The following is a 22470-nucleotide window of genomic DNA, read 5'->3' on the forward strand; positions in this document are numbered from 1 at the left end:
ATCACAATTTCATGTTAAAATTTAAACAAACTCTGATGTTTGTAGAGCGCTTCGTAGGTGCCAAGGGCTTTAATTCTTAGTCCTCACAACAGCCCTTTGAAGTAGGAACTATTATCACAGGCACACCTGCGGCACGAATGAGGAAATTAAGTATTAGCGAAGTTACACTGCAAGCTAAGGAGAACCCCCGTTTACGTCGTCAGAACTCCAATGACTGCTGAGAACTCAAGCTCCGTAGCTAAGTGACCGGCTCGCCCCACCCGCTCATGCGCAGAAAAACACGGAAGCAATTTCCGTAGTAATAATGGGAGTCTGACACTGGGGGTGTGGCAAGGGCTCCAAAATCCCAGCATTCGCATCGTGCCGGTGTCAAGATGGCGGCCCCCATGTTCCGGTGCTTTTCCCGGGCCAGGTGGTTTGGGAGCCTAGGCACGTCAGGAGTCTTGTTCCTGGGACTGCGTGAGGCCCATTCGGGCGCTCAGGGGCTGCTGGCGGTGCAAAAGGCTCGAGGTCTGTTCAAGGAGTTCTTCCCCGAGAGGGGTACGAAGATAGAGCTCCCAGAGCTTTTCGACCGAGGAACGGGCAACTTTCCCCAGACCATCTACTGCGGTTTCGACCCCACGGCCGACTCGCTTCATGTGGGGCACCTGCTAGCTCTTCTGGGCCTGTTTCACTTCCAGCGAGCAGGCCACAACGTGATTGCGCTGGTGGGAGGTGCCACCGCGCGCCTGGGAGATCCGAGCGGCCGCACCAAGGAGCGCGAGGCCCTGGGCGCAGAACGCGTGCGAAGCAATGCGCGCGCCCTGCGCCAAGGCCTCCTGGCCATGGGTGCTAATCACCAGCAGCTCTTCGCGGATGGGCGGCCTTGGGGAAGCTTCACGGTACTGGATAATTCAGCCTGGTACCAGAAGCAGCACCTGGTGGACTTCCTATCCGCCGTAGGCGGCCACTTCCGCATGGGGACGCTCCTGAGCCGGTTGAGCGTCCAGACCCGACTCAAGAGTCCCGAGGGCATGAGCTTGGCCGAGTTTTTTTACCAGGTGCTCCAGGCTTATGATTTCTACTATCTGTTCCAACATTATGGATGCCGGGTCCAGCTGGGTGGATCTGATCAATTGGGCAATATCATGTCCGGATACGAGTTTATCCACAAGTAAGCGCCTTTAGACCCAGGAGAAATCGTGTGACCAAATAATTTACACCCGAATATCCTACGATTCACTATTGGGATTGGGTAGTGACGCCCTTTTCAAGTCCTTTTTGGTTTTCTCCCCGTTAAGAGTCAGAAATGGTGTCGATGTGACAGGCTGATAATGAGAACTAACGGGCTGGATTAATGGTATTAGGTATGGAACATATTCTAGAACTCTGCAGGAAATACACCACCAGCCAGGATTCTGTGTTACTGAATTGAGAAACTGCTTTCCTTTGTTTATACTTGAATGGGATTGTGCCTCGGTGAGTAGTTTCTGCTTTAGCTGCACCTTCCATGAAGCTAGTATTAGTTTTTGGTTGGCATCGCAAAAAAATTGTTTTTCAACTCCAAATGTTTGGCAAATAATGTAGATTTTAATGACATTTTCTTAAGGGAGATGAACTCTGTAGTTCTAGCCTAGCCCATGTGCTACTCATTTTTAAAATCCCTTAAAGCATCCTTAGTGTCTCTACCTGACTCCTTACTCAGTTTTCTTTCCTTGTTTTCTTGGGCCTTTAAAGTTTTGAGGCCCTAGTTATACAGAAACTCCCCCAGAGTCACTGATTCCATTGTAGTTGAGAATGACAAATGCCAAAACAGTGAGTGCTCTGAAAACAAGGGACAAACATTCAGATTTAGAAGGTAAAGGAAGTTTTCTCAGAGCAAGAGACCAGAATGAAATCTGAAGAACGATTAGCAAAACCTACCAACACTTGTGACTGAAGCGCATAATGAAGTTTTCCTTTATGCTTAGGTTGACTGGAGAAGACGTGTTTGGAATCACTGTTCCTCTAATTACAAGTACAACAGGAGCAAAATTGGGAAAGTCTGCTGGTAATGCTGTGTGGCTAAACAGAGATAAGACCTCTCCGTTTGAATTTTATCAATTCTTTGTCAGGCAGCAGGATGATTTGGTAGAAAGGTGAGTTCTTAATAGTGTGCTGAGAACAATTAAGTATATTAAGCTCATGGTATAATTTTAGCCATTGAATCTTTGTGTGCCTTTTATAGTTTTTTGTGTTTTGTTTTCACTTAGATTCTACTTAAGACACAGAACATTGCAATTTTAACTGTTCTAAACAAGTTTTTTGTTCGTTAAAGCAGAGAACTATCGTGACTCCTGAAAAACTTAGAGTCAAGTTTTGATATACCTCTAGTAAGTACTTAGGATGTTATCAGTTGCATAGTCTGGTTTTTTCACTCCTTTTATGGTCACCTTGACTAAACCTTATTTTACGCTTATCTCTAAAGTTTCTTTTCTTTACCATAACGTAGTACACACTTTGAAGATCCTTTTTTAAAAATGATTTTCTCGTTAATTCATTCACATTATCTTAAACCCTTCAAAGAATGTAATTGATGATAAAAATATACCTGCAACAAAGAAAAGGTGAATTTTACCAAAAATGATTTTTCCAGACTGAAAAATGTTTTATAATGAACTACAATAATTAAGATTTTTTTTCCTTCAGGTTTGTTTTCAACATATTTGATGATACAGTTTAGAGTTTTGATGTGTCAAGAACTGACATCTTTTTAAATATTTCATTTTCTACTTGGCTCTGATGTATAAAAATAGAATGAATTTCTGTGTATTAACTGTGTGCCCAGCAACTCTGCTAAACTCTTATTAATTCTAATAATAATGTTTGGATTTTAAAGCACAAGCTTAAATGTAAGAGTAAGTGAGAGACGAATGGAAAAGATTAGAGAATCCAGATAGACTCCAGCATCTATGGTCACTTAATGTCTGTGGCGCTGCAGAACAGTGGGATAAGACCATCTTTTCTTTCTTTCTTTTTTTTTTTTAATTTTTTTTAATGTTTATTTATTTTTGAGAGACAGACAGCTATGAGCGGGGAAGGGGCAGAAGGAAAGGGAGACACAGAATCGGAGGCAGGCTCTAGGCTCTGAGCTGTCAGTACAGAACCCAAGGCGGGGCTCGAACTCATCAACGATGAGATCATGACCTGAGCCAAAAGTCAGACGCTTGACTGACTGAGCAACTCAGGTGCCCCAAGACTATATTTTCTTTTTTTTTTTTTTAATTTTTTTTTTCAACGTTTATTTATTTTTGGGACAGAGAGAGACAGAGCATGAACGGGGGAGGGGCAGAGAGAGAGGGAGACACAGAATCGGAAACAGGCTCCAGGCTCAGAGCCATCAGCCCAGAGCCTGACGCGGGGCTCGAACTCACGGACCACGAGATCGTGACCTGGCTGAAGTCGGACGCTTAACCGACTGCACCACCCAGGCGCCCCTATATTTTCAATATATATCACTTGGATAATTAGATGCCTTATTTGAGGAAAATGGTGAAACTTAACCTCACACTGTATACAAAAATCAATTCCAGGTGGATTGTCAACGTAATCTGTAACTAAAGCTAAATCATGTGTTCATAGCATAAATAGGAAAATCTCTTCATAACTGGGATAGAGAAAGATTCTTATGTGATACAAAGAAAAAGATTGGTAAATTAGATTGGTAAATTAGACAATTAAAATTGAGATCTACAGTTCTCCAAAAGGCACCATTAAGAGTAGAATACCAGTTACATGTACTAGAAGTACTAGCTATTCTGACAGGTCTAAGGTGGTCCCTCATTGTGGTCTTGATTTCCATTTCCCTTAGGATTAGTGATGTTGAGCATCTTGTTATATTGGACCATCGGTTTGTCTTTGGAAAAATGTCAGGTCCTCTGCTAATTTTTAAATTGGATTATTATTGGTGTTGACTTGTATGAGTTCTTTATATATCTTGGATCTTGTTGATCTATCGTTTGCAAGTGTCTTCTTCCAGTCAGTAAGTCATTTTGTTGATGGTTTCCTTCTCTGTGTGAAAGCTTTCTATTTTGGTGTAGTATCAATAGTTTATTTTTACTTTGTTTCCCTTGTCTGAGGAGACATATCTAGCAAAATGTCTAATTTCTAGAAAATGTCTAGAAAAAAAATGCTAAGGCCTATGTCAGATTACTGCCTATGTTTTCTTCTAGGAGTTTCATAGTTTCAGGTCTCAAATTTAGGTCTTTAATCCGTTTTGAGTTTATTTTTATGTATGTTGTAAGAAAGTGGTCCAGTTTCATACTTTTGCATGTAGCTGTCCAGTTTTCCTAGCACCATTTGTTGAAGAGACTTTATTTTCTCCATCGTATTGTCTTGCCTCCTAGTGTCATAGATTCACTGACCATATAAGTGTGGGTTTATTTCTGGGCTTTCTATTCTCTTCTCTTGATCTATGTGTCTATTTTTCTGCCAGTACTTCATTCTGTTTGATTACTCTGGCTTTGTAATGTATTTTGAAATCTGAAAGTGTGATACCTCCAGCTTTGTTATTCTTTCTCCTGATTATTTTGGTGATTCTGGGTCTTTTGTGGTTCCATACAAATTTGAGGATTATTTGCTCTAGTTCTGTTAAAAATGCTGTTGGTATTTTGAGAGGGATAGCATTGAATCTATAGTTTGCTTTGCGTAGGTGGACATTTTAATGATATGAATTCTTTCCTTGACCATAGACTATCTTTCCATTGTTTGTGTGATACTCAGTTTCTTTCATCAGTGTTTTATAGTTTTCACAGTACAAGACTTTAACCTCCTTGGTTGAGCATGGTAGTCTTTTAAGTAATCTCTACACCCAGCGTGGGGCTTGAACCCACAACCCCAAGATCAAGAGTTGCATGCTTTAGGGTCACCTGGGTGGCTCAGTTGGTTAAGCATCCGACTTCAGCTCAGGTCATGATCTCGTGGTTCATAAGTTCAAGACCCACATTAGGCTCTGTGCTGACAGCTCAGAGCCTAAAGCCTGCTTCAGATTGTGTGTCTCCCTCTCTGTCCCTCCCACACTCACTCATTCATTCATTCATTCTCTCTCTCTCTCTCTCTCTCTCTCTCAAAAATAAATAAAAACAATTAAAGAGAGAGAGAGAGAGATGCATGGTCTACTGACTGAGCCAGCCAGCACCCCTAAGCTTGGTAGTCTCTTATAATCCTTTGTATTTCTGTGGTGTCATTCATATCTTTTCTCATTGCTGATTTTATGTATTTGAGTCCTCTTTTTTACTTGATGAATTTGGCAAAAGGTTTATCAGTTTTGTTTATCTTTTCAAAGAACCAGGTTTTGGTTTCACTTATCTTTTCATGTTTTTTTAAGTCGCTTTTCATTTATTTGCTGTATCTTTATTATTTCTTTGCTTCTGCTAACTTTGGACTTTGTTCTTTTTCTAATTCCTTTGGTTGTAAGCTTAGATTGATATTTTTCTGGTTTCTTGAGAGAGGTCTGTATTGCTCTTAGAACTGCTTTTGCTATGTCCCAGAGATTTTGGAACATCATGCTTCCATTATATTTGTTTCCAGGTATTTTTAAATTTCCTCTCTGATTTCTTTGTTGACACATTGGTTATTTAGTAACATGTTATTCAGCCTCCACGTGTTTGTGTTTTTTCACAATTTTTTTTTGTAATTGATTTCTAGTTTCACACCTAAAAGAGGTTTGATATGATTTCAGTTTTCATAAATTTATTGAGACTTGTTTTGTGGCTTAACATATGACCTATCATAGACAATGTTCCATGTGCACTTGAAAAGAATGTGTATTCTTTTTTTTTTTTTAATGTTTATTTATTTTTGAGAAGAGTGAGACAGAGCATGAGCGGGGGAGGAGAGAGAAAGAGGGAGACACAGAATCTGAAACAGGCTCCAGGCTCTGAGCTGTCAGCACAGAGCCTGACACGGGGCTCGAACTCACAGACCGTGAGATCATCACCTGAGCCGAAGCCAGACGCTTAACTGACTGAGCCACCCAGGTGCCCCAAGAATGTGTATTCTTTTGTTGGGATGGGATATTCTGTGTATCTGTTAAGTCCATCTGGTCTGTTATGTTGTTCAGAACCACTGGTTCCTTGATTTTTCTGCCTGGATGACCTATCCTTGGATGTAAGTGGGGTGTTAAAGTCCCATTCTATTATCGTATTATTGATTTCTCCCTTTTATGTCCATTAATATTTGCTTTACATACTTAGGTGCTACCATTTTTGGCGCATAGAAACTTATGATTGTTCTATCTTTGTTGGATTGATCCCTTTATCATTATGTTAATGCTCTTTTCTCTTGTTATAGTCCTTGTTTTAAAGTCTATTTTGTCTGATATAAGTACTAACGCCGTGACTTTTTGTTTGTTTCCATTTTGATGGAATACTTGTCTCCATCTCTTCGTTTTCATTTTGTGTCTTTAGGTCAGAATGAGTGTCTCGTAGACAGCACGTAGATGTGTCTTGGGGTTTTTATCCATTCAGTCAGCCTGTGTTTTTTGATTGGAGCATATAGACCCTTAACATTTAAAGTAATTATTGATAGTTATATACTTAATTGCCATTTTGTTGTTTGATTGTTTTTGTAGTTCTTCTGTCCCTTCCTTTCTTGCTCTCTTCCCTTGTGATTTCATAACTTTCTTTAGTGTTATGCTTGAGTTCTTTTTATTTTTTTCCGTATGTATTCTCTTTTCAAAGGTTTGTGGTTACCATGAGGTTCATATTTAACACCCTACATATATAGCAGTCTGTTTTAAGTTGATAGTCACTTAACTTTGAACGCACTTACTATTATTTTTAATGTTTTAATTTTTTGAGAGAGAGCACAAGTAGGGGAGGAGCAGAGAGAGGGAGACACAGAATCCAAAGCAGGCTCCAGGTTCTGAGCTGTCAGCACAGAGCCCAATGTGGATCTCAAATCCACAAACACAAGATGATGACCTGAGCTGAACTTGGATGCTTCACTGAGCCAACCAGGTGCTCCTGAACATGTTTAGAAAGCATTACATTTTTATTCACCTCCTCCACATTTTATGTATTTGTATGTTTTTATTTTTTGTACTGCTTAACCAATTATTGTAGATACAATTGATTTTACTGCTCTTGTCTTTGAACCTTCGCAATAGCTTTGTGATTGATCTGTTACCTTTACTATATATTTGCTTTCACCATTGAAATTGTCATAATTATTCTAAGTTTTAGTTATGGCCTCTTCTTTCCCACTTACAAAAGTCCCTTGAACATTCTTGTAATGCTGGTTTAGTGGTGACGAATACCTTTAACTTTTGTTTATGTGCGGAATTCTTTACCCCTCCTTCAGTTCTGAATGATAACCTTGCTGGGTAGAGTATTCTTAGTTGTAGTTTATCTCCTTTCATCATTTTGAATATACTGTGTGCTCCCTCTGGAGCCTGCAGTTTCTGCTGAAAAATCAGTTGATAGCCTTCTGGGAGTTGCCTTGTACATCACTGTTTGCTTTTCTCTTCCCACTGTTAAGATTCTGTCCTTTTAGTTTTTGACATTTTAATTATCAATGTGTCTTGATATGGACTTCTTTGGGTTCATCTTATTTGGGGCTGTCTGTGTTTCCTGGATTCAGATGTCTGTTTCCTACCCCAGGTTAGGGAAATTTTCGGCTATTATGTCTTCAAATAAGTTTTCTCCCTTTCTCTCTGTTTTTTTTTTGAATCCATATAATGTGAATGTTAGTATGCTTGTTGTGTCAGAGGTATGTGTTCTCAATTAAGTCTGTATTACTAGGAATTATAGCTTAATTGGGGAAATCTGAGCGTTGAGGTTTTGAAGGTAAATGGTGAGATACCATTCATTATAGGCTGACTTACATACCAACCAAATGTGACTATTGAACGAGGAGACTCCATCTCAGTATCTTTAATAACAGGTTATAAGCTTTTAATGACCTGTTTAAATTGGCATTAGGGGGTGTTTACCATCTTGCCCACAGGAGGAAGAGTCACTGGCATCCACGTGGTAAATTCCACCAGGAATGCCAAGAACTTGGGCCTGTTCGATGTTGCATGGCATTGTGTCAATGCATCCATGCCTATAGTAGGGAGGGAAAGGGCCAAGGAGGCCACCACCAGAAGGAGCCATTTGAAGTAAATGGCCCCTGTAGTTAGTTACATCTGAATGGATTTGTACACCTTTGATTGTTTTACTGGCAATTCTCTTTTAAGAATTTACAGAAAGATTGTCTGTAATAACAGTGACTTGGGCCTTGATGTCTAATCAGACATTTTTTTTTAATTTTACCAAATATTTATTTTATATAATTTATTGTCAAACTGATTTCCATACAACACCCAGTGCTCATCCCACCAGGTGCCCTCCTCAATGCCCATCACCCACTTCCCCCCCCCCACCCCACATCAACCCTCAGTTTGTTCTCAGTATTTAAGAGCCTCTTATGGTGTGCCTCCTTCCCTCTTTGTAACTTTTTTCCCCCTTCCCCCGTCTTCTGTTAGTTTCTCAAGATCGACTTACGGGTGAAAACATATGGTGTCTGTCTTTCTCTGCCTGACTTATTTCACTTAGCATAACACTCTCCAGTTCCATCCACGTTGCTACAAATGGCCAGATTTCATTCTTTCTCATTGCCAAGTAGTATTCCATTGTATATATAAACCACATCTTTTTTATCCATTCGTCAGTTGATGGACATTTAGGCTCTTTCCATAATTTGGCTATTGTTGAAAGTGGTGCTGTAAACATTGGGGTACATGTGCCCCTATGAATCAGCAGTCCTGTATCCATTGGGTAAATTCCTAGCAGTGCTATTGCTGGGATTGGGCAGTTCTATTTTTAATTTTTTGAGGAACCTCCACACTGTTTTCCAGAGCAGCTGCACCAGTTTGCATTCCCACCAACGTGCAAGAGCGTTCCTGTTTCTCCACATCCTCTCCAGCATCTATAGTCTCCTGATTTGTCTATTTTAGCCACTCTGACCAGCGTGAGGTGGAATCTCAGTGTAGTTTTGATTTGTATTTCCCTGATGAGCAGTGACATTGAACATCTTTTCATCTGCCTGTTGGCCATCTGGATGTCTTCTTTAGAGAAGTGTCTATTTATATCTTCTGCCCGTTTCTTCACTGGATTATTTGTTTTTCGGGTGTGGAGTTTGGTGACTTCTTTATAGATTTTGGATACTAGCCCTTTGTCCGATATGTCATTTGCAAATATCTTTTCCCATTCTGTCAGTTGCCTTTTAGTTCTGTTGATTGTTTCCTTTGCAGTGCAGAAGCTTTTTATATTGATGAGGTCCCAATAGTTCATTTTTGCTTTTGATTCCCTTGCCTTTGGAGATGTACCAAGTAAGAAATTGTTCCGGCAGAGGTCAGAGAGGTTTTTTTCTGTTTTCTCCTCTAGGGTTTTGATGCTTTCCTGTCTCACATTCAGGTCCTTCATCCATTTTGAGTTTATTTTTGTGAATGGTGTGAGAAAGTGGTCTAGTTTCAACCTTCTGCATATTGCTGTCCAGTTCTCCCGGCACCATTTGTTAAAGAGACTCTCTTTTTTTCCATTGGATATTCTTTCCTGCTTTGTCAAAGATTAGTTGGCCGTACATTTGTGGGTCCAAATCTGGAGTCTCTATTCCATTGGTCTATGTGTTTGTTTTTGTGCCAATACCATACTGTCTTGATGATTACAGCTTTGTAGTAGAGGCTAAGTCTGGGATTGTGATGCTTCCCGCTTTGGTCTTCTTCTTCAAAATTACTTTGGCTATTCGGGGCCTTTTGTGGTTCCATATGAATTTTAGGATTGCTTGTTCTAGCTTCGAGAAGAATGCTGGTGCAATTTTGATTGGGATTGCATTGAATGTGTAGATTGCTTTGGGTAGTATTGACATTTTGACAATATTTATTCTTGCAACGCATGAGCATGGAATGTTTTTCCATTTCTTTGTGTCTTCTTCAATTTCTTTCTTAAGTTTTCTATAGTTTTCAGTATACAGATCTTTTACGTCTTTGGTTAGGTTTATTCCGAGGTATTTTATGCTTCTTGGTGCAATTGTGAATGGGATCAGTTCCTTATTTGTCTTTCTGTTGCTTCATTATTGGTGTATAAAAATGCAACTGATTTCTGTACATTAATGTTGTATCGTGCAATTTTGCTGAATTCATGTATCAGTTCTAGCAGACTTTTGGTGGAGTCTTTCGGGCTTTCCATGTAGAATGTCATGTGATCTGCAAAAAGTGAAAGCTTGACTTCGTCTTTGCCAGTTTTGATGCCTTTGATTTCCTTTTGTTGTCTGATTGCTGATGCTAGAACTTCCAACACTATGTGAAACAACAGCAATGAGAGTGGACATCCCTGTCGTGTTCCTGATCTCACAGGGAAAGCTCTCAGTTTTTCCCATTGAGGATGGTATTAGCTGTGGGCTTTTCATAAATGGCTTTTATGATGTTAAATATGTTCCTTCTATCCCGACTTTCTCGAGGGTTCTTATTAAGAAAGGATGCTGAATTTTGTTAAAGGCTTTTTCTGCATCGATGGACAGGATCTTATGGTTCTTTTCTTTTATTATTAATGTGATGTATCACATTGATTGATTTGCAAATATTGAACCAGCCCTGCAGCCCAGAAATGAATCCCACCTGATCATGGTGAATGATTCTTTTTATATGCTTTTGAATTCGATTTGCCAGTATCTTGTTGAGAATTTTTGCATCCATATTCATCAGGGATATTGGCCTGTAGTTCTCTTTTTTTGCTGGGTCTCTGTCTGGTTTAGGAATCAAAGTGATGCTGGCTTCATAGAATGAGTCTGTAAGTTTTCCTTCCCTTTCTATTTTTTGGAACAGCTTGAGAAGGATAGGTATTAACTCTGCTTTAAATGTCTGGTGGAATTCTCCAGGGAAGCCGTCTGGTCCTGGACTTGTATTTGTTGGGAGATTTTTGATAACTGATTCAATTTCTTCACTGGTTATGGGTCTGTTCAAATTTTCTGTTTCTTCCTGTTTGAGTTTTGGAAGTCTCTGGGTGCTTAGGGTCTTTGTCCATTTCTTCCAGGTTGTCCAGTTTGTTGGCATATAATTTGTCATAGTATTCCCTGATAATTGCTTGTATTTCTGAGGGATTGGTTGTAATAATTCCATTTTCATTTGTGATTTTATCTATTTGGGTACTCTCCGTTTTCTTTTTGAGAAGCATGGCTAGAGGTTTATCAATTTTATTTTTTCAAAAAACCAACTCTTGGTTTCATCTGCTCTGTTTTTTTAGATTCTAAATTGTTTATTTATGCTCTGATCTTCATTATTTCTCTTCTTCTGCTGGGTTTGGGGTGTCTTTGCTGTTTTGCTTCTAGTTCCTTTAGGTGTGCTGTTAGATTCTGTATTTGAGATTTTTCTTGTTTCTTGAGGTAGGCCTGGATTGCAATGTATTTTCCTCTCAGTACTGCCTTTGCTGCATCCAAAAGGGTTTGGATTGTTGTATTTTCATTTTCATTTGTTTCTATATATCTTTTAATTTCTTTAATTGCCTGGTTGACCCGTTCATTCTTTAGTAGGATGCTCTTTAACCTCCATGTTTTTGGAGGTTTTCCAGACTTTTTCCTGTGCTTGATTTCAAGTTTCATAGCATTGTGATCTGAAAGTGTGCATGGTATGATCTCAGTTCTTTTATACTTATTAAGGGCTGTTTTGTGACTCAGTATGTGATCTGCCTTGGAGAATGTTCCATGTGCACTAGAGAAAAAAGTATATTCAGTTGCTTTGGGATGCACAGTTCTAAATATATCTGTCAAGTCCATCTGATCCAATGTATCATTCAGGGCCCTTGTTTCTTTGTTGATTCTGTCTAGATGATCTATCCATTGTTGTAAGTGGAGTATTAAAGTCTCCTGCAATTACCACATTCTTATCAATAAGGTTGCTTATGTTTGTGATTGTTTTATATATTTGGGGACTCCCGTATTCGGTGCATAGACATTTATAATTGTTAGCTCTTCCTGATGGATAGACCCTGTAATTATTATTATTATTATTTTTTTTAATTTTTTTTTTCAACGTTTATTTATTTTTGGGACAGAGAGAGACAGAGCATGAACGGGGGAGGGGCAGAGAGAGAGGGAGACACAGAATCGGAAACAGGCTCCAGGCTCCGAGCCATCAGCCCAGAGCCCGACGCGGGGCTCGAACTCGCGGACCGCGAGATCGTGACCTGGCTGAAGTCGGACGCTTAACCGACTGCGCCACCCAGGCGCCCCGACCCTGTAATTATTATATAATGCCCTTCTTCATCTCTTGTTACAGCCTTTAATTTAAAGTCTAGTTTGTCTGATATAAGTATGGCTACTCCAGCTTTCTTTTGACTTCCAGTAGCATGATAGATAGTTCTCCATCCCCTCACTTTCAATCTGAAGGTGTCCTCAGGTCTAAAATGAGTCTCTTGTAGACAGCAAATACATGGGTCTTGTTTTTTTTTTATCCATTCTGATACCCTATGTCTTTTTGTTGGAGCATTTAGTCCATTTATATAAAGTGTTATTATTGAAAGATACAGGTTTAGAGTCATTGTGATGTCTGTAGGTTTCATGCTTGTAGTGATGTCTTTGGTACTTTGTGGTTCTTGCAACATTTCATTCACAGAGTCCCCCTTAGGGACATTTTCATTGACCCAGGGACTACCAGAGTGGTATAGGGGCCACTGTCTCTGGGAGGTGGGATGATGAGTCCTGGGGAGCCACCAACTCCCTGCAGTAGAGGCTTAGGTGGCTGCCAGCCCTGGGTTTTAGAGAAGAGGTCAGAGGCAGTTGCAGAGACTGGGTTCAAGTCAGGATGGATGGCAGCTGAGTGGCAAGAGGGTGGATGGCCGAAGGGGGCTATAGATGGGAGAATGTTAGTGTTAGGATCTAGAGTTTAGAGACTGGCTGTCTAGATACTAAGTGGCCAGGAACACTGAGATTTTGTAACTCCCAGAAGAGGTTAACCTGTGTGTTTTCATAAAGGGCAAAATTAAGTTGAGGATTTATTGGAGTTGGGAGCCCTTTTTGTTGAGGGAAATTTGTTCAAGGGGGCAGCGGGGGTAGAAGGGCATAGATCTGAAGTGTCCAGGTACCTGGATAGTAACCTCCTCCATGTCTAGCAACCATGCCCGTGCCCCCCAGTGCCTTTCAAATGGTTTCAGCAGTCCCATTAAAATTAGTAGCACTGCCCTGTAGTTAGGGGGAGCGCCTTATAGAGTAATACTCTGGACTCGGGGTCACTTGAGGCCTTGTCAGGTTTAGAAATGAAGAGGGTGTCATTCGGGTCACTATGGTCATTGAAATGATAAACATACGGGACCACGCCAACTTTGCTACAGGAGACAGGCCTAGTCTAATGTTTCCCATTCACTGTGAGCCTTAGCTTTAGTGATTTCTGTCAGGAACGGATGAGCACAGCACCAGGCAGTAAATATCCAGGGTGGGGGGGTAGGTACAGATATCAGTGGCTCTGGGGGCTCCATCTTCCTTTACCCATCCTCATCCTCATCAGTGGCCTCAACAACCAGGTCAGCTTTTCCTTTGGTACCAGGGGCACTCCCTGAGACATGTTGCTTTGTTCTATCCCATTTGGGGAGGAAAGCCTAGGGGGCTCAGGATGTGGTATCTCAAAGGAAACAGACATGTAACTGGACTGTTCTCTGAGAAGATTATAGATTTTAGGGTCTTCAGAGAGACTGGCCCATTGTGCAGTTCAGCCATGAGTAACAGTTCTCAATCACAGGCCACAAACCTGTAATAGCCAGTTAGCTCCCTTCTATCCTTCCTGCTGCACAAAGTCTTTAAGGTTAGAATTTCAGTTAAGGCATAATTTCTGATGCCTTAATTGTTACTTTCTGATTTTCTTCATTACGTTGATCTTAACGTGTTGTTACCAGAAAAAGTTTCTGGAAAATGTCCCTGTGAGCCCACTTCATAAGTGGCTGCATTCCTTTCCAGGGTGTCCCAGTTGCCCTCCCCAGGATTGGCATCTGCCTCCACTAGCGCAGTGTACACGGGACCTTTGGGAAAGCCCTGGCTTTCCTATTGGTGCAAATAGCAGAGCCTTGGCATGTTGGTACCTAGTGGCACTAAGCAATGCCCAGGAAGGTTTCATCTCTGTTAAATAAATTTTGCATTTATTTGGAGCTGATGTACCCCCTCTGGGGTCTTAAGAGGCACTGGCATAAGATGTTCAGGACATTTGTGTTTGTCTATTAATTGTTTAGCAACATCACACCGGAGACTGGACTTATGATATCCCATGGGGTTAGGGAGACAAAGTGATGGTGAGTGTAGCGGCCATGTGGGGACAGCAAGCCTCAGTGAATGTCTCCTTTCATGGTGCCATTGGTTTCCTGTTACAAGGCTGTTCTGTGTATCTGGGTTAGGGCACATAGTCCCACTGTGACCCACCACTCAGTGGTCACTAGGGGAGTTCTCACTCCTCCTTATCTACTGGAGTACCCTTTCCTCGGTACCATTAGCCCAAAGCCTCATCTTGGGCAGCAATCTCAGCCTTGGGATTCACTCTGCCTTCACTAGCTGTCCTTGGCGCAAGGCAGGGAGGACCCTCATGTACATTAGTAGTCAGTAAAGGCCTTTATAATTAGTGGTCTTATCATCTCATTAGTCCATATAGCCTAAATCACATTGCACTGGAGAGTGAATTATTATGGTAGCAGTGACAGGAAACACACAGCAGAGGCAATATGCAGAAGCACGGAAGAGTGCAGTAGACCTCCAGCAAGTGGTGCTGCCTTCCCAAATGGTGTTACCATCTGCGTTAGCCAGTCACAGTTAGTAAGGTGGTTGAAGCTGGGGGTGGTTCATGGGTGGCTCAGTCTGTTGGGCTCCACCTCTTGATTTCGGCTCAGGTCAGGATCTCATGGTTTGTGAGTTCAAGCCCTCATTAAGGTCTACGCTGATGATGCAGAGACTGCTTGGGATTCTGCCTCCGTATCTCTCTGCCCCTCCCCTGCTTGCTCGTTCTCTCTTTCTCAAAACAAATAAAAATAAACTTTGAAGAAAAAAAAAAGATAGTTGAAGCTAAACGCGTTCCCGTAGGTTAACTACAAGTGCTATCATCACACAGTCCCCTTGACTGTACCATCTACCAATTGTTTGGCTCTCAGACTATTGATAGTGGTGCCAGCGGTTAGAAATGCCTGGGGACACTCACCTGGGCTGACTACTTGTGGCTGCGCTTAGAGATGGTTCCCTGAGCCGAGTGCCTCTTGTGAGTTTGTCTTGTGGCTAGACTTGCCTTAAGGGTTCTTACGATTGCAGGATGCACCTCAGCCACAACCATCAGAGAACTTCGAAAAACAAGATTTATGACTCAGAAGTTCTGGAGGGTCCGTGGCATTCTGGGGTCTCAGATAGGGAGAGAGAGAGAGAGGAAGAGAGTGTGGTCCAGGGGCTCTGCATTATTGGGATGAAGGGTGAAGTGCCTAAGGACTTTGTGAGTTCATTCTTTATTGGCAAATTTAAAACAGCAGAAATTAGGAAGTGGGAAGGGAGAAACAGCATCACTCAGGCAGCCAGTTATCTAGGTTACCCAGAGCTTTCTAAAAGAGGAGCTTCATGCGTGTCAGTAGTCTGGTGCTTTGTCTAGTTGACTTGCTGCTAGCTGTGGCATGCAGCTGGCAGTATGTTTATTTGAGGTGGAGGGCTTTGAAATGCATGCCTTGGCTGTCAGAGGGTTAATGTCAGGTACTGATGCTACACTTACAGAACTACTTAGGAAAAATACGTGTCTCTGCTTATTAAACCTGTATTTGTACATAACCTGTGACCCAGCAGTTCCTCTCCTGGGTATGTCCCCAAAAGAAATCAGTGCACACAGGCACCAAGAGAAATATATGGGAATATTCATAGCAGCATTATCAGTAATTGTCCAAGAGTAGAAACAACACAGAATAAATAAATATATCGTGGAAACAGTCACAGCACAGAATGCTGTACGTGATAGCTGTTCACCCAACAACATGGATGAGCCTCTTACTGAACATAATCTGCAGAAAAGCCAAACACAAAAATGTATTCTGTGTGATTCCGTTTATATAAAGCCTGAAAACAGGCAAAACAAAGTGAAGCTGTTTACGGAGGGGTACTGAAATGGTAAAAGTATAAAGAAAAATAAGTGATGATTTTGAAAGGCGAAGGAGTGGTTAATTTGGAGAGGAAGAGGATGTGATAAATTTGGGCTTCGGTGGGTGAAGGCAATGATGTATTTCTAGGCAGGTGATGGTAGATGTTTGCTTTCTGATTCATTAAACTATGTGATTTGCATACTTTTCTATGTCTTTCTATGTGTTTTATTTTAAAAAGAGGATACACAAAATAGTATGTCAGGAAGTTACAAATTTTTTATTTATGGGCACATATACATAAAAGTACTAAAACATCCCTAGGGAGGATGGGCACAAATTTAGATTAGCTTCTCTCTGTGGGCGAGGAGGGGAATATGGTAGTGCTGGGATCTAGAGCTGTACTTTTCTTTTTCAACAAGAAAGGTCTGGAACAAAGATGGCAAAATAGTAACATCCTCAGTGTGGGTGGTATGTGCACGGGTGTCTTTTTTGGGTACTTTTCTTCATGTTTATTTTTCATAATTGAAAATAAATTTAAAGGGGCACCTGGGTGGTTCAGTTGGTTAAGCATCTGTGTCCTCACTTCGGCTCAGGTCACGATCTCAGGGTCATGGGATCGAGCCCCGCGTTGGGTTCTGTGCTGACGGTGCGGAGCCTATTGGGATTCTCTCTCCCTCCCTCTACCACCTGCTTCTCTCTCTCACTTGATCTTAGCCAAGAGGCCGAGAAGCTATGCTTCTCTCTCTCAATGAATGAATGAATGAATTTAAAAGTAGGCAGGATGATTTTTAAAGGGTAAGGGAGTTGGAGATAAAAATTAGATATGTTATTTATATATACCTAACACTGTATTTTTTGCCCCAAAGGTACCTGAAGCTCTTCACTTTTCTGCCCCTTCCAGAGATTGACCACATAATGCAGCTGCATGAGAAAGAGCCAGAAAAGCGGGGTCCTCAAAAACGACTTGCTGCAGAAGTTACAAAGCTTGTTCATGGACAAGAAGGGCTGGCTTCTGCTAAAAGGTGGCCTTTTAGAATAACTAAAAGTGGATAAAGTTAATGTAATTAGTAGACTTGAGAAAATTCATTAGGGTTGTTATTTACCACTAACAAGAATTGTACTGTAGAATAGCTTCTGTTGGAAAGAAAGATCACCTTGAATTAAGTGTAAATTATGTAAGATAAACGTTGCTGTTTCAAAACCTTTCAGTGTGGAACATAATGGGCACTCCATAATTGGTTACTGGGTACTAGCCCATGTGTCTGGATAGGCGCTCACGTGATGTGGTTCTCAATGTGTATTTCAGGTGTACTCAAGCCCTTTACCATAGTAGCATAGACGCACTGGAGGTCATGTCTGACCAAGAGCTAAAAGAGCTGTTTAAAGAAGCTTCGTTTTCTGAACTAGTTCTTGACCCAGGAACAAGTGTCCTAGATACATGCCGCAAAGCAAATGCCATTCCAGATGGTCCCCGAGGGTAAGATTATTTAACTTTTAGATCCACAGTTAATTCGGCAGTAAATGTTACAGTTCACAGCATGTGTTTCCAGAAGGTGTTTTCCTGATAATGCTTCAATGGGGTCTCATTTCTGGCAGAAGTTAATCCCAGAATAAAGTGAAAACTGAGTACTTATTGTCGAAAATCCTTTAAATTTTCTATAAAATCTGGTACTACTATACCGTCTCTCCTTAAGTCTAACTCAGTTTCTCCTCAGCATGGAAAGGACTCTGTTTAAGGGACCAGTTACTGAACTTTTCTAGTGGTTTATTTACTGATACTGGAAATTGTACCACTAAAGATGACACCGTATCTGATTCTGACAGAGTTCTTAAGTAACACTGACATTTGTTTACATTGTATAAGCTGAGTAAGATTGGCTTGTACATTTAAACACAATGTAGAAATTGATCTGTAAACTGTAGCAAATAGCCCAAAATAACACTTCCTAAGAGAAAGAAATTTGTCCTTAAACAGATGTTTTACTGTAATTTTATAAAACCATGGGTTGTAGCATTTTTTTTCATTTGGTAACACGTTAAGAGAAAATGAACATTTGCCTTTCACAAGGACTTCCAAGGCCTTTCATACTCTAGACCTCTTATCTTCTCAGAGTTCACTGCTTTCTAGCTACTCCCCATGTTTCCTCACCGTTTGTGAAATTTACTGCTACTCTCCAGTTTACATGTCTCTTCTTTCAGGAAAATTTCCAACCCCCACGCACCCAGTGTGCTCCTAGAGCAACCTTTCCTGGGGCTTTATAGCATTTAATCAGTGTAATTATTTATTTGTCTGGATTACCCCACTAGTTTTCAGTAGTAAAGGCTCTATGAATGTTTATTGAATGAACTGGGCCATAAATAATGTGAGTAAAACCTATTTACATATGCCATCAAAAAATTGTTGCTAAACTGGAATTAGATAAGCTACTGATTTTCCATTTCTGAAATCAGCCCATTTCACTTTTCTAAAAAAGTTCTGCTTTTTAACATTTTAACAAAATGTGCTATTATTTGCATAGTCTCAGAATTTCCAAGGTTCTTCCAGTTTCATAAGCAAGTTTTCTAAAGGTTTTTGTAATAGCATATATAGTTGTGACTTGTAGCTCATGGAAGCTCATTAAAAGCAGCATTGCCCTTTTTCTGTCGGGAGGCTTCTTTTCTGTAAGCCCCTACTCAAAGTGTGGGGAGGGGGGGAATTGGCTTGAGAAAGTGATTCTGTTACTCATTTTTAAATCACTACCAACTGAATAGTTCTATATAGAGCTGTGGGATATCCCAGCTTTTTCTCTACTAAGTAAGAAACTGTGCCTTAAATCTCCTTTAGAAGAGCATTTAAGGGGGGCAGATATCTAGAGTGAACATAAAGGTAACAATTCAGTGCTAAGTGGTTTTAGTTGGACAGCCTCTGAAATATAAATGAAATATCATTGGGAGAGGTGAGTGGTGATGGATTTATCTAATTAACTAAAATACTGTTATTTTTAGGTATCGGATGATAACAGAAGGTGGAGTCAGTATAAATCACAGACAAGTAACAAATCCTGAGAGTGTTTTAGTCGTTGGACAACATATTCTTAAGAATGGACTTTCACTACTTAAAATAGGAAAAAGGAATTTCTACATTATAAAATGGCTTCAGCTATGATGAAAAATCCTTCTGGTGGTTCAGACGTATCCATCTCATTCTCAAGATGTACCAAAGGTTGGCTCCAGAACTTATACTTTCGTTCACACAAGCCAAACAACAGAGAATGGAGTATACTTTAGGCCTCAGAGTGTGAGTAATTTCATTATTTGTATAGGTTGATTAATGTGCAATGGTGGGGTATTTTGTTTCCTGATCTGCAGGTATTAAGGACTACCATAGAAAACCATAATTGCCGAGGATAATCTCTTTTAAAAATCCTATTTCATGAAATAACTATTGTATCCTTCTTGCGCTCTTTTTAGAGATGAGGAAGAACAGTGAAAAAGAGGGCAGAATAAGGACTCTTGGATACTTTTATATCCAAGTGTCTATCTTCCTGACCTTACTAACACCAGCAGCATCCGCAGTGGTCACATTAGAGATGTGAAATACGGTATTGGAAACTGTAGATTTCTGAATTTTTTTGCCATTTAGGAAGCAAATACAGTTCTCCTTAAGAAGAAAAGTATTACACAAAGCCCTAGTTGGGAGTAGAAATTACAGTAGAAAGTTTCTTTTCAAAGAACAAAAACCAGTACTTTTGAGAAAGTTTCCAGTTCAGTTTTCCAGTCTCTTACCTGTGTTTCAGTATAAATTTACTCACAGCCTTGTTTTGCCAGATTACTAAGGTAGCAATATTTTATAAATTTGGAAACTTAAGTTTCAGCTTCTGTCCCCAAGCAGATTACAACTTGAGATAAACTGAAAAGTAACTAGAGAGAAAATAGCGGCAAATATAGTATCAAATACCCCATCATATGAGAATATCAAAGTAATTCTTCTGGTAAGGGAAGTCTTCAGGTCACACTTAAAGGATTTAGAACAAGACCTAGTTAAGCTGTACATACATTAGGCAAGTCAATTCTCAGAACTGTTTCTACATGTGAAAAATCAAGGTAGTTATCATCCCTGTTTCCCTGAGGACCAAGTGAAACATAAATACAAATGGTTCACAATCCGGTTCCTTCTTGAAAACCTTACAGGCAGCAAAGCATGGCTTTAGTGTTCAAATTCTAGCCATTTGCTACCTGGGATACTTGAAACAAATCACTAGCGTGATATGTAAAAATGGAGATGTAATCGTAGCTTTGTGAATTGTGAGATTGCATAGGAAAAAAGTTGTAAAACTTTTCATGTAGCATAAGCTGTCTTATGTTCCAATTAGATTTATATGTTAAAAAGCTAGTAGATCTAAATTTTTCCCTGGGAGCAAAGTTAGGAAGAATTGACTTATTGACAAAACTTGAATGTCATTTCGTACCAGCAATTTTATTTACATAGCAAGAACATACAGGCGTCCGTGGTAAATGTCAGAGATCATCGCCACATTTCAGAGCTTCACTCAGTTTGAGCCAATAAATGAAGGGTTTCTGAAACTTTACGTACCGTCCTTGCCTCTGCTTTTCTTGTACAAGGTGTGTAGTGCCAGCAAGTACATTACCATCACCTCAGTTTTAAAGGTAACGTTTTCAATTTGAAATTATGTTTGATATGCTGGGGAATGGTACACTGTAAGTTTCTCCCCCCTTACAAACTCAAGACTGGGATGGTAGTCATCTGATGTATCTGAAGTGAGTAAATCAGGGATGGCTGTACTGATATTGAATAATGGCAGAGTGATTTTAAAGTGTGTGCTAATGAACATTTAGGTAGTATGTATTCTATCAAGAAGGTACTATGAACAGATTCAAAGTAGTACCATTAAGATTGAATCTGGTTTTTTATGTTTGAGATCAGTTGCTGAGCCCGTTGTTTGCTAGTACGTGGGTACCATAAGCTCACGTTACCAACACGTTGTTCCTGCCAGTAGTCTTTCATAACTGTTGTAACAGAAATGTTAACATGTTCAGTAAATTCTGTATTGCTGATATGATCTTTTAGAGATGGAGCTAGATGCCTTAAGGATTTTGACCCAGATCTTAAAATTTATTATGTAATTCATACCAAGAATCACCTGGGGAATTTTAATAAAATGTGAGTATGTTCTAAACCTCACCCCAGAACTCTGAATGTATTTTAGTAGTAAAAAGCCTTTAGGTGTGTCTGTCCAGATGTTTATCTTTAAATAATAAGGCTCCATCAGTATTTTCCTATCTATTGTAATCTAATGTATCGTTGGTGTGAAGCAAAAGTAACCGTTACCAACTAATAGAGACGTATACTTCGATGACCAGCACAGTATTTGGTTTTAAGTCTCACCTCCAAGTGAATCTTAGAGCATGTTATGAGTGATCTAATTTAAAGATGTATTGGAATTACTATTATATTTGAAAATCAAGTCTAGATGGTTGTTTTTAATGCAGGAAAGTAGAATTCATGCTTGCAGGTTTAAGAAAGAATCAAAGATAATTTAGATGTTTAATGCACTAGGGCAGCGTGGACCCGGAAGTGGAAGGGCTGCAATAGCTACACCTCATGCACATCACCATCAGTGTTACAGATCTTGTGCCTTCAGCTTTCTTACTAACACCATCAGAGGTTGCAGAGAAGCTCAATAAAAGTAGATCTCGAAGGATAGGTGGACTACAGTGACTGTGAGTAACTTGTCAACTCACACCTTTCAAAGCCAGACCAGTTTATAGTGTGCATGCATTATAGTTGTATGAAATGTTGTCTTCGTGCGTTCTTCTCCAAGGACTATGGCAGCAGCTTTAAGACTGCTCACAGGTTACACAGGTCATCTTATCCACAGGCAAACTGCTTGTACGACTAGAACATGAACAGTTCTTTTTAAGTTCAAATGAAACTGTCACAAGAAAGACTTGATGTATTTTATGTGTACTTTATATGTACGGGGCAACTTTAGAAACAGCCATTTATTATTTGGATTAAATGTATGATTTGTTCTGTGATACAGAGTACGATTTTCAGTTTATAGCCAGTCTCTTCACATGAGCAGATTCATACCATTGCAATACACAGGAGTTCATAAATAAAATTCTACTCAAGTAGGCAGTAACTAGCAAATTTCGAGTCAACAAAGTCTCAGTGTTATATAGTTCTCTTCACCAAAGATGAGTCTCTCGGATTTCAGCAATTATTTGACTGGCTCCTTGTAATGCCTACATTAAAAAAGATAAAAAAAATTATAGATGCTTATTGAGTTATGATATCAAAAAAGGAAGTAATCTCTCCCCTTTATATGTGGCAGATCTATACAACTAGTACCTTCAGTCTCAAAATCTAATCAAGTACTATGCAAAAAAA

At 40.1% G+C, this 22470-nt stretch overlaps 2 protein-coding genes across 10 annotated transcripts in view; one reads left to right on the forward strand and one right to left on the reverse strand.

Moving 5' to 3' along the window:
* Positions 1–347: 347 nt before the first annotated feature.
* On the forward strand, positions 348–21258 carry YARS2 (tyrosyl-tRNA synthetase 2). The gene is made up of 5 exons (XM_025930735.2): positions 348–1153; positions 1950–2117; positions 16943–17098; positions 17383–17553; positions 19062–21258. The coding sequence occupies exons 1-5, from the start codon at positions 375–377 to the stop codon at positions 19219–19221; spliced, it is 1434 nt and encodes a 477-aa protein (XP_025786520.1). The 5' UTR covers positions 348–374; the 3' UTR covers positions 19222–21258.
* DNM1L (dynamin 1L) overlaps positions 20512–22470 on the reverse strand; it is a 49741-nt gene continuing 47782 nt past the window's right edge. For all 9 annotated transcript variants that reach the window (XM_086713672.1, XM_025930628.2, XM_025930627.2 and 6 more), the window contains one exon: positions 20512–22325. In XM_086713672.1, coding sequence (XP_086569798.1) covers positions 22269–22325 — 57 coding nt within the window. In that variant the 3' untranslated portion in view covers positions 20512–22268. The remainder of the gene's footprint in view (positions 22326–22470) is intronic.

The sequence above is a fragment of the Puma concolor genome, chromosome B4, assembly GCF_028749965.1.
Source record: "Puma concolor isolate L17-30 chromosome B4, mPumCon1.1.hap2, whole genome shotgun sequence".
Classification (NCBI taxonomy): domain Eukaryota; kingdom Metazoa; phylum Chordata; class Mammalia; order Carnivora; family Felidae; genus Puma; species Puma concolor.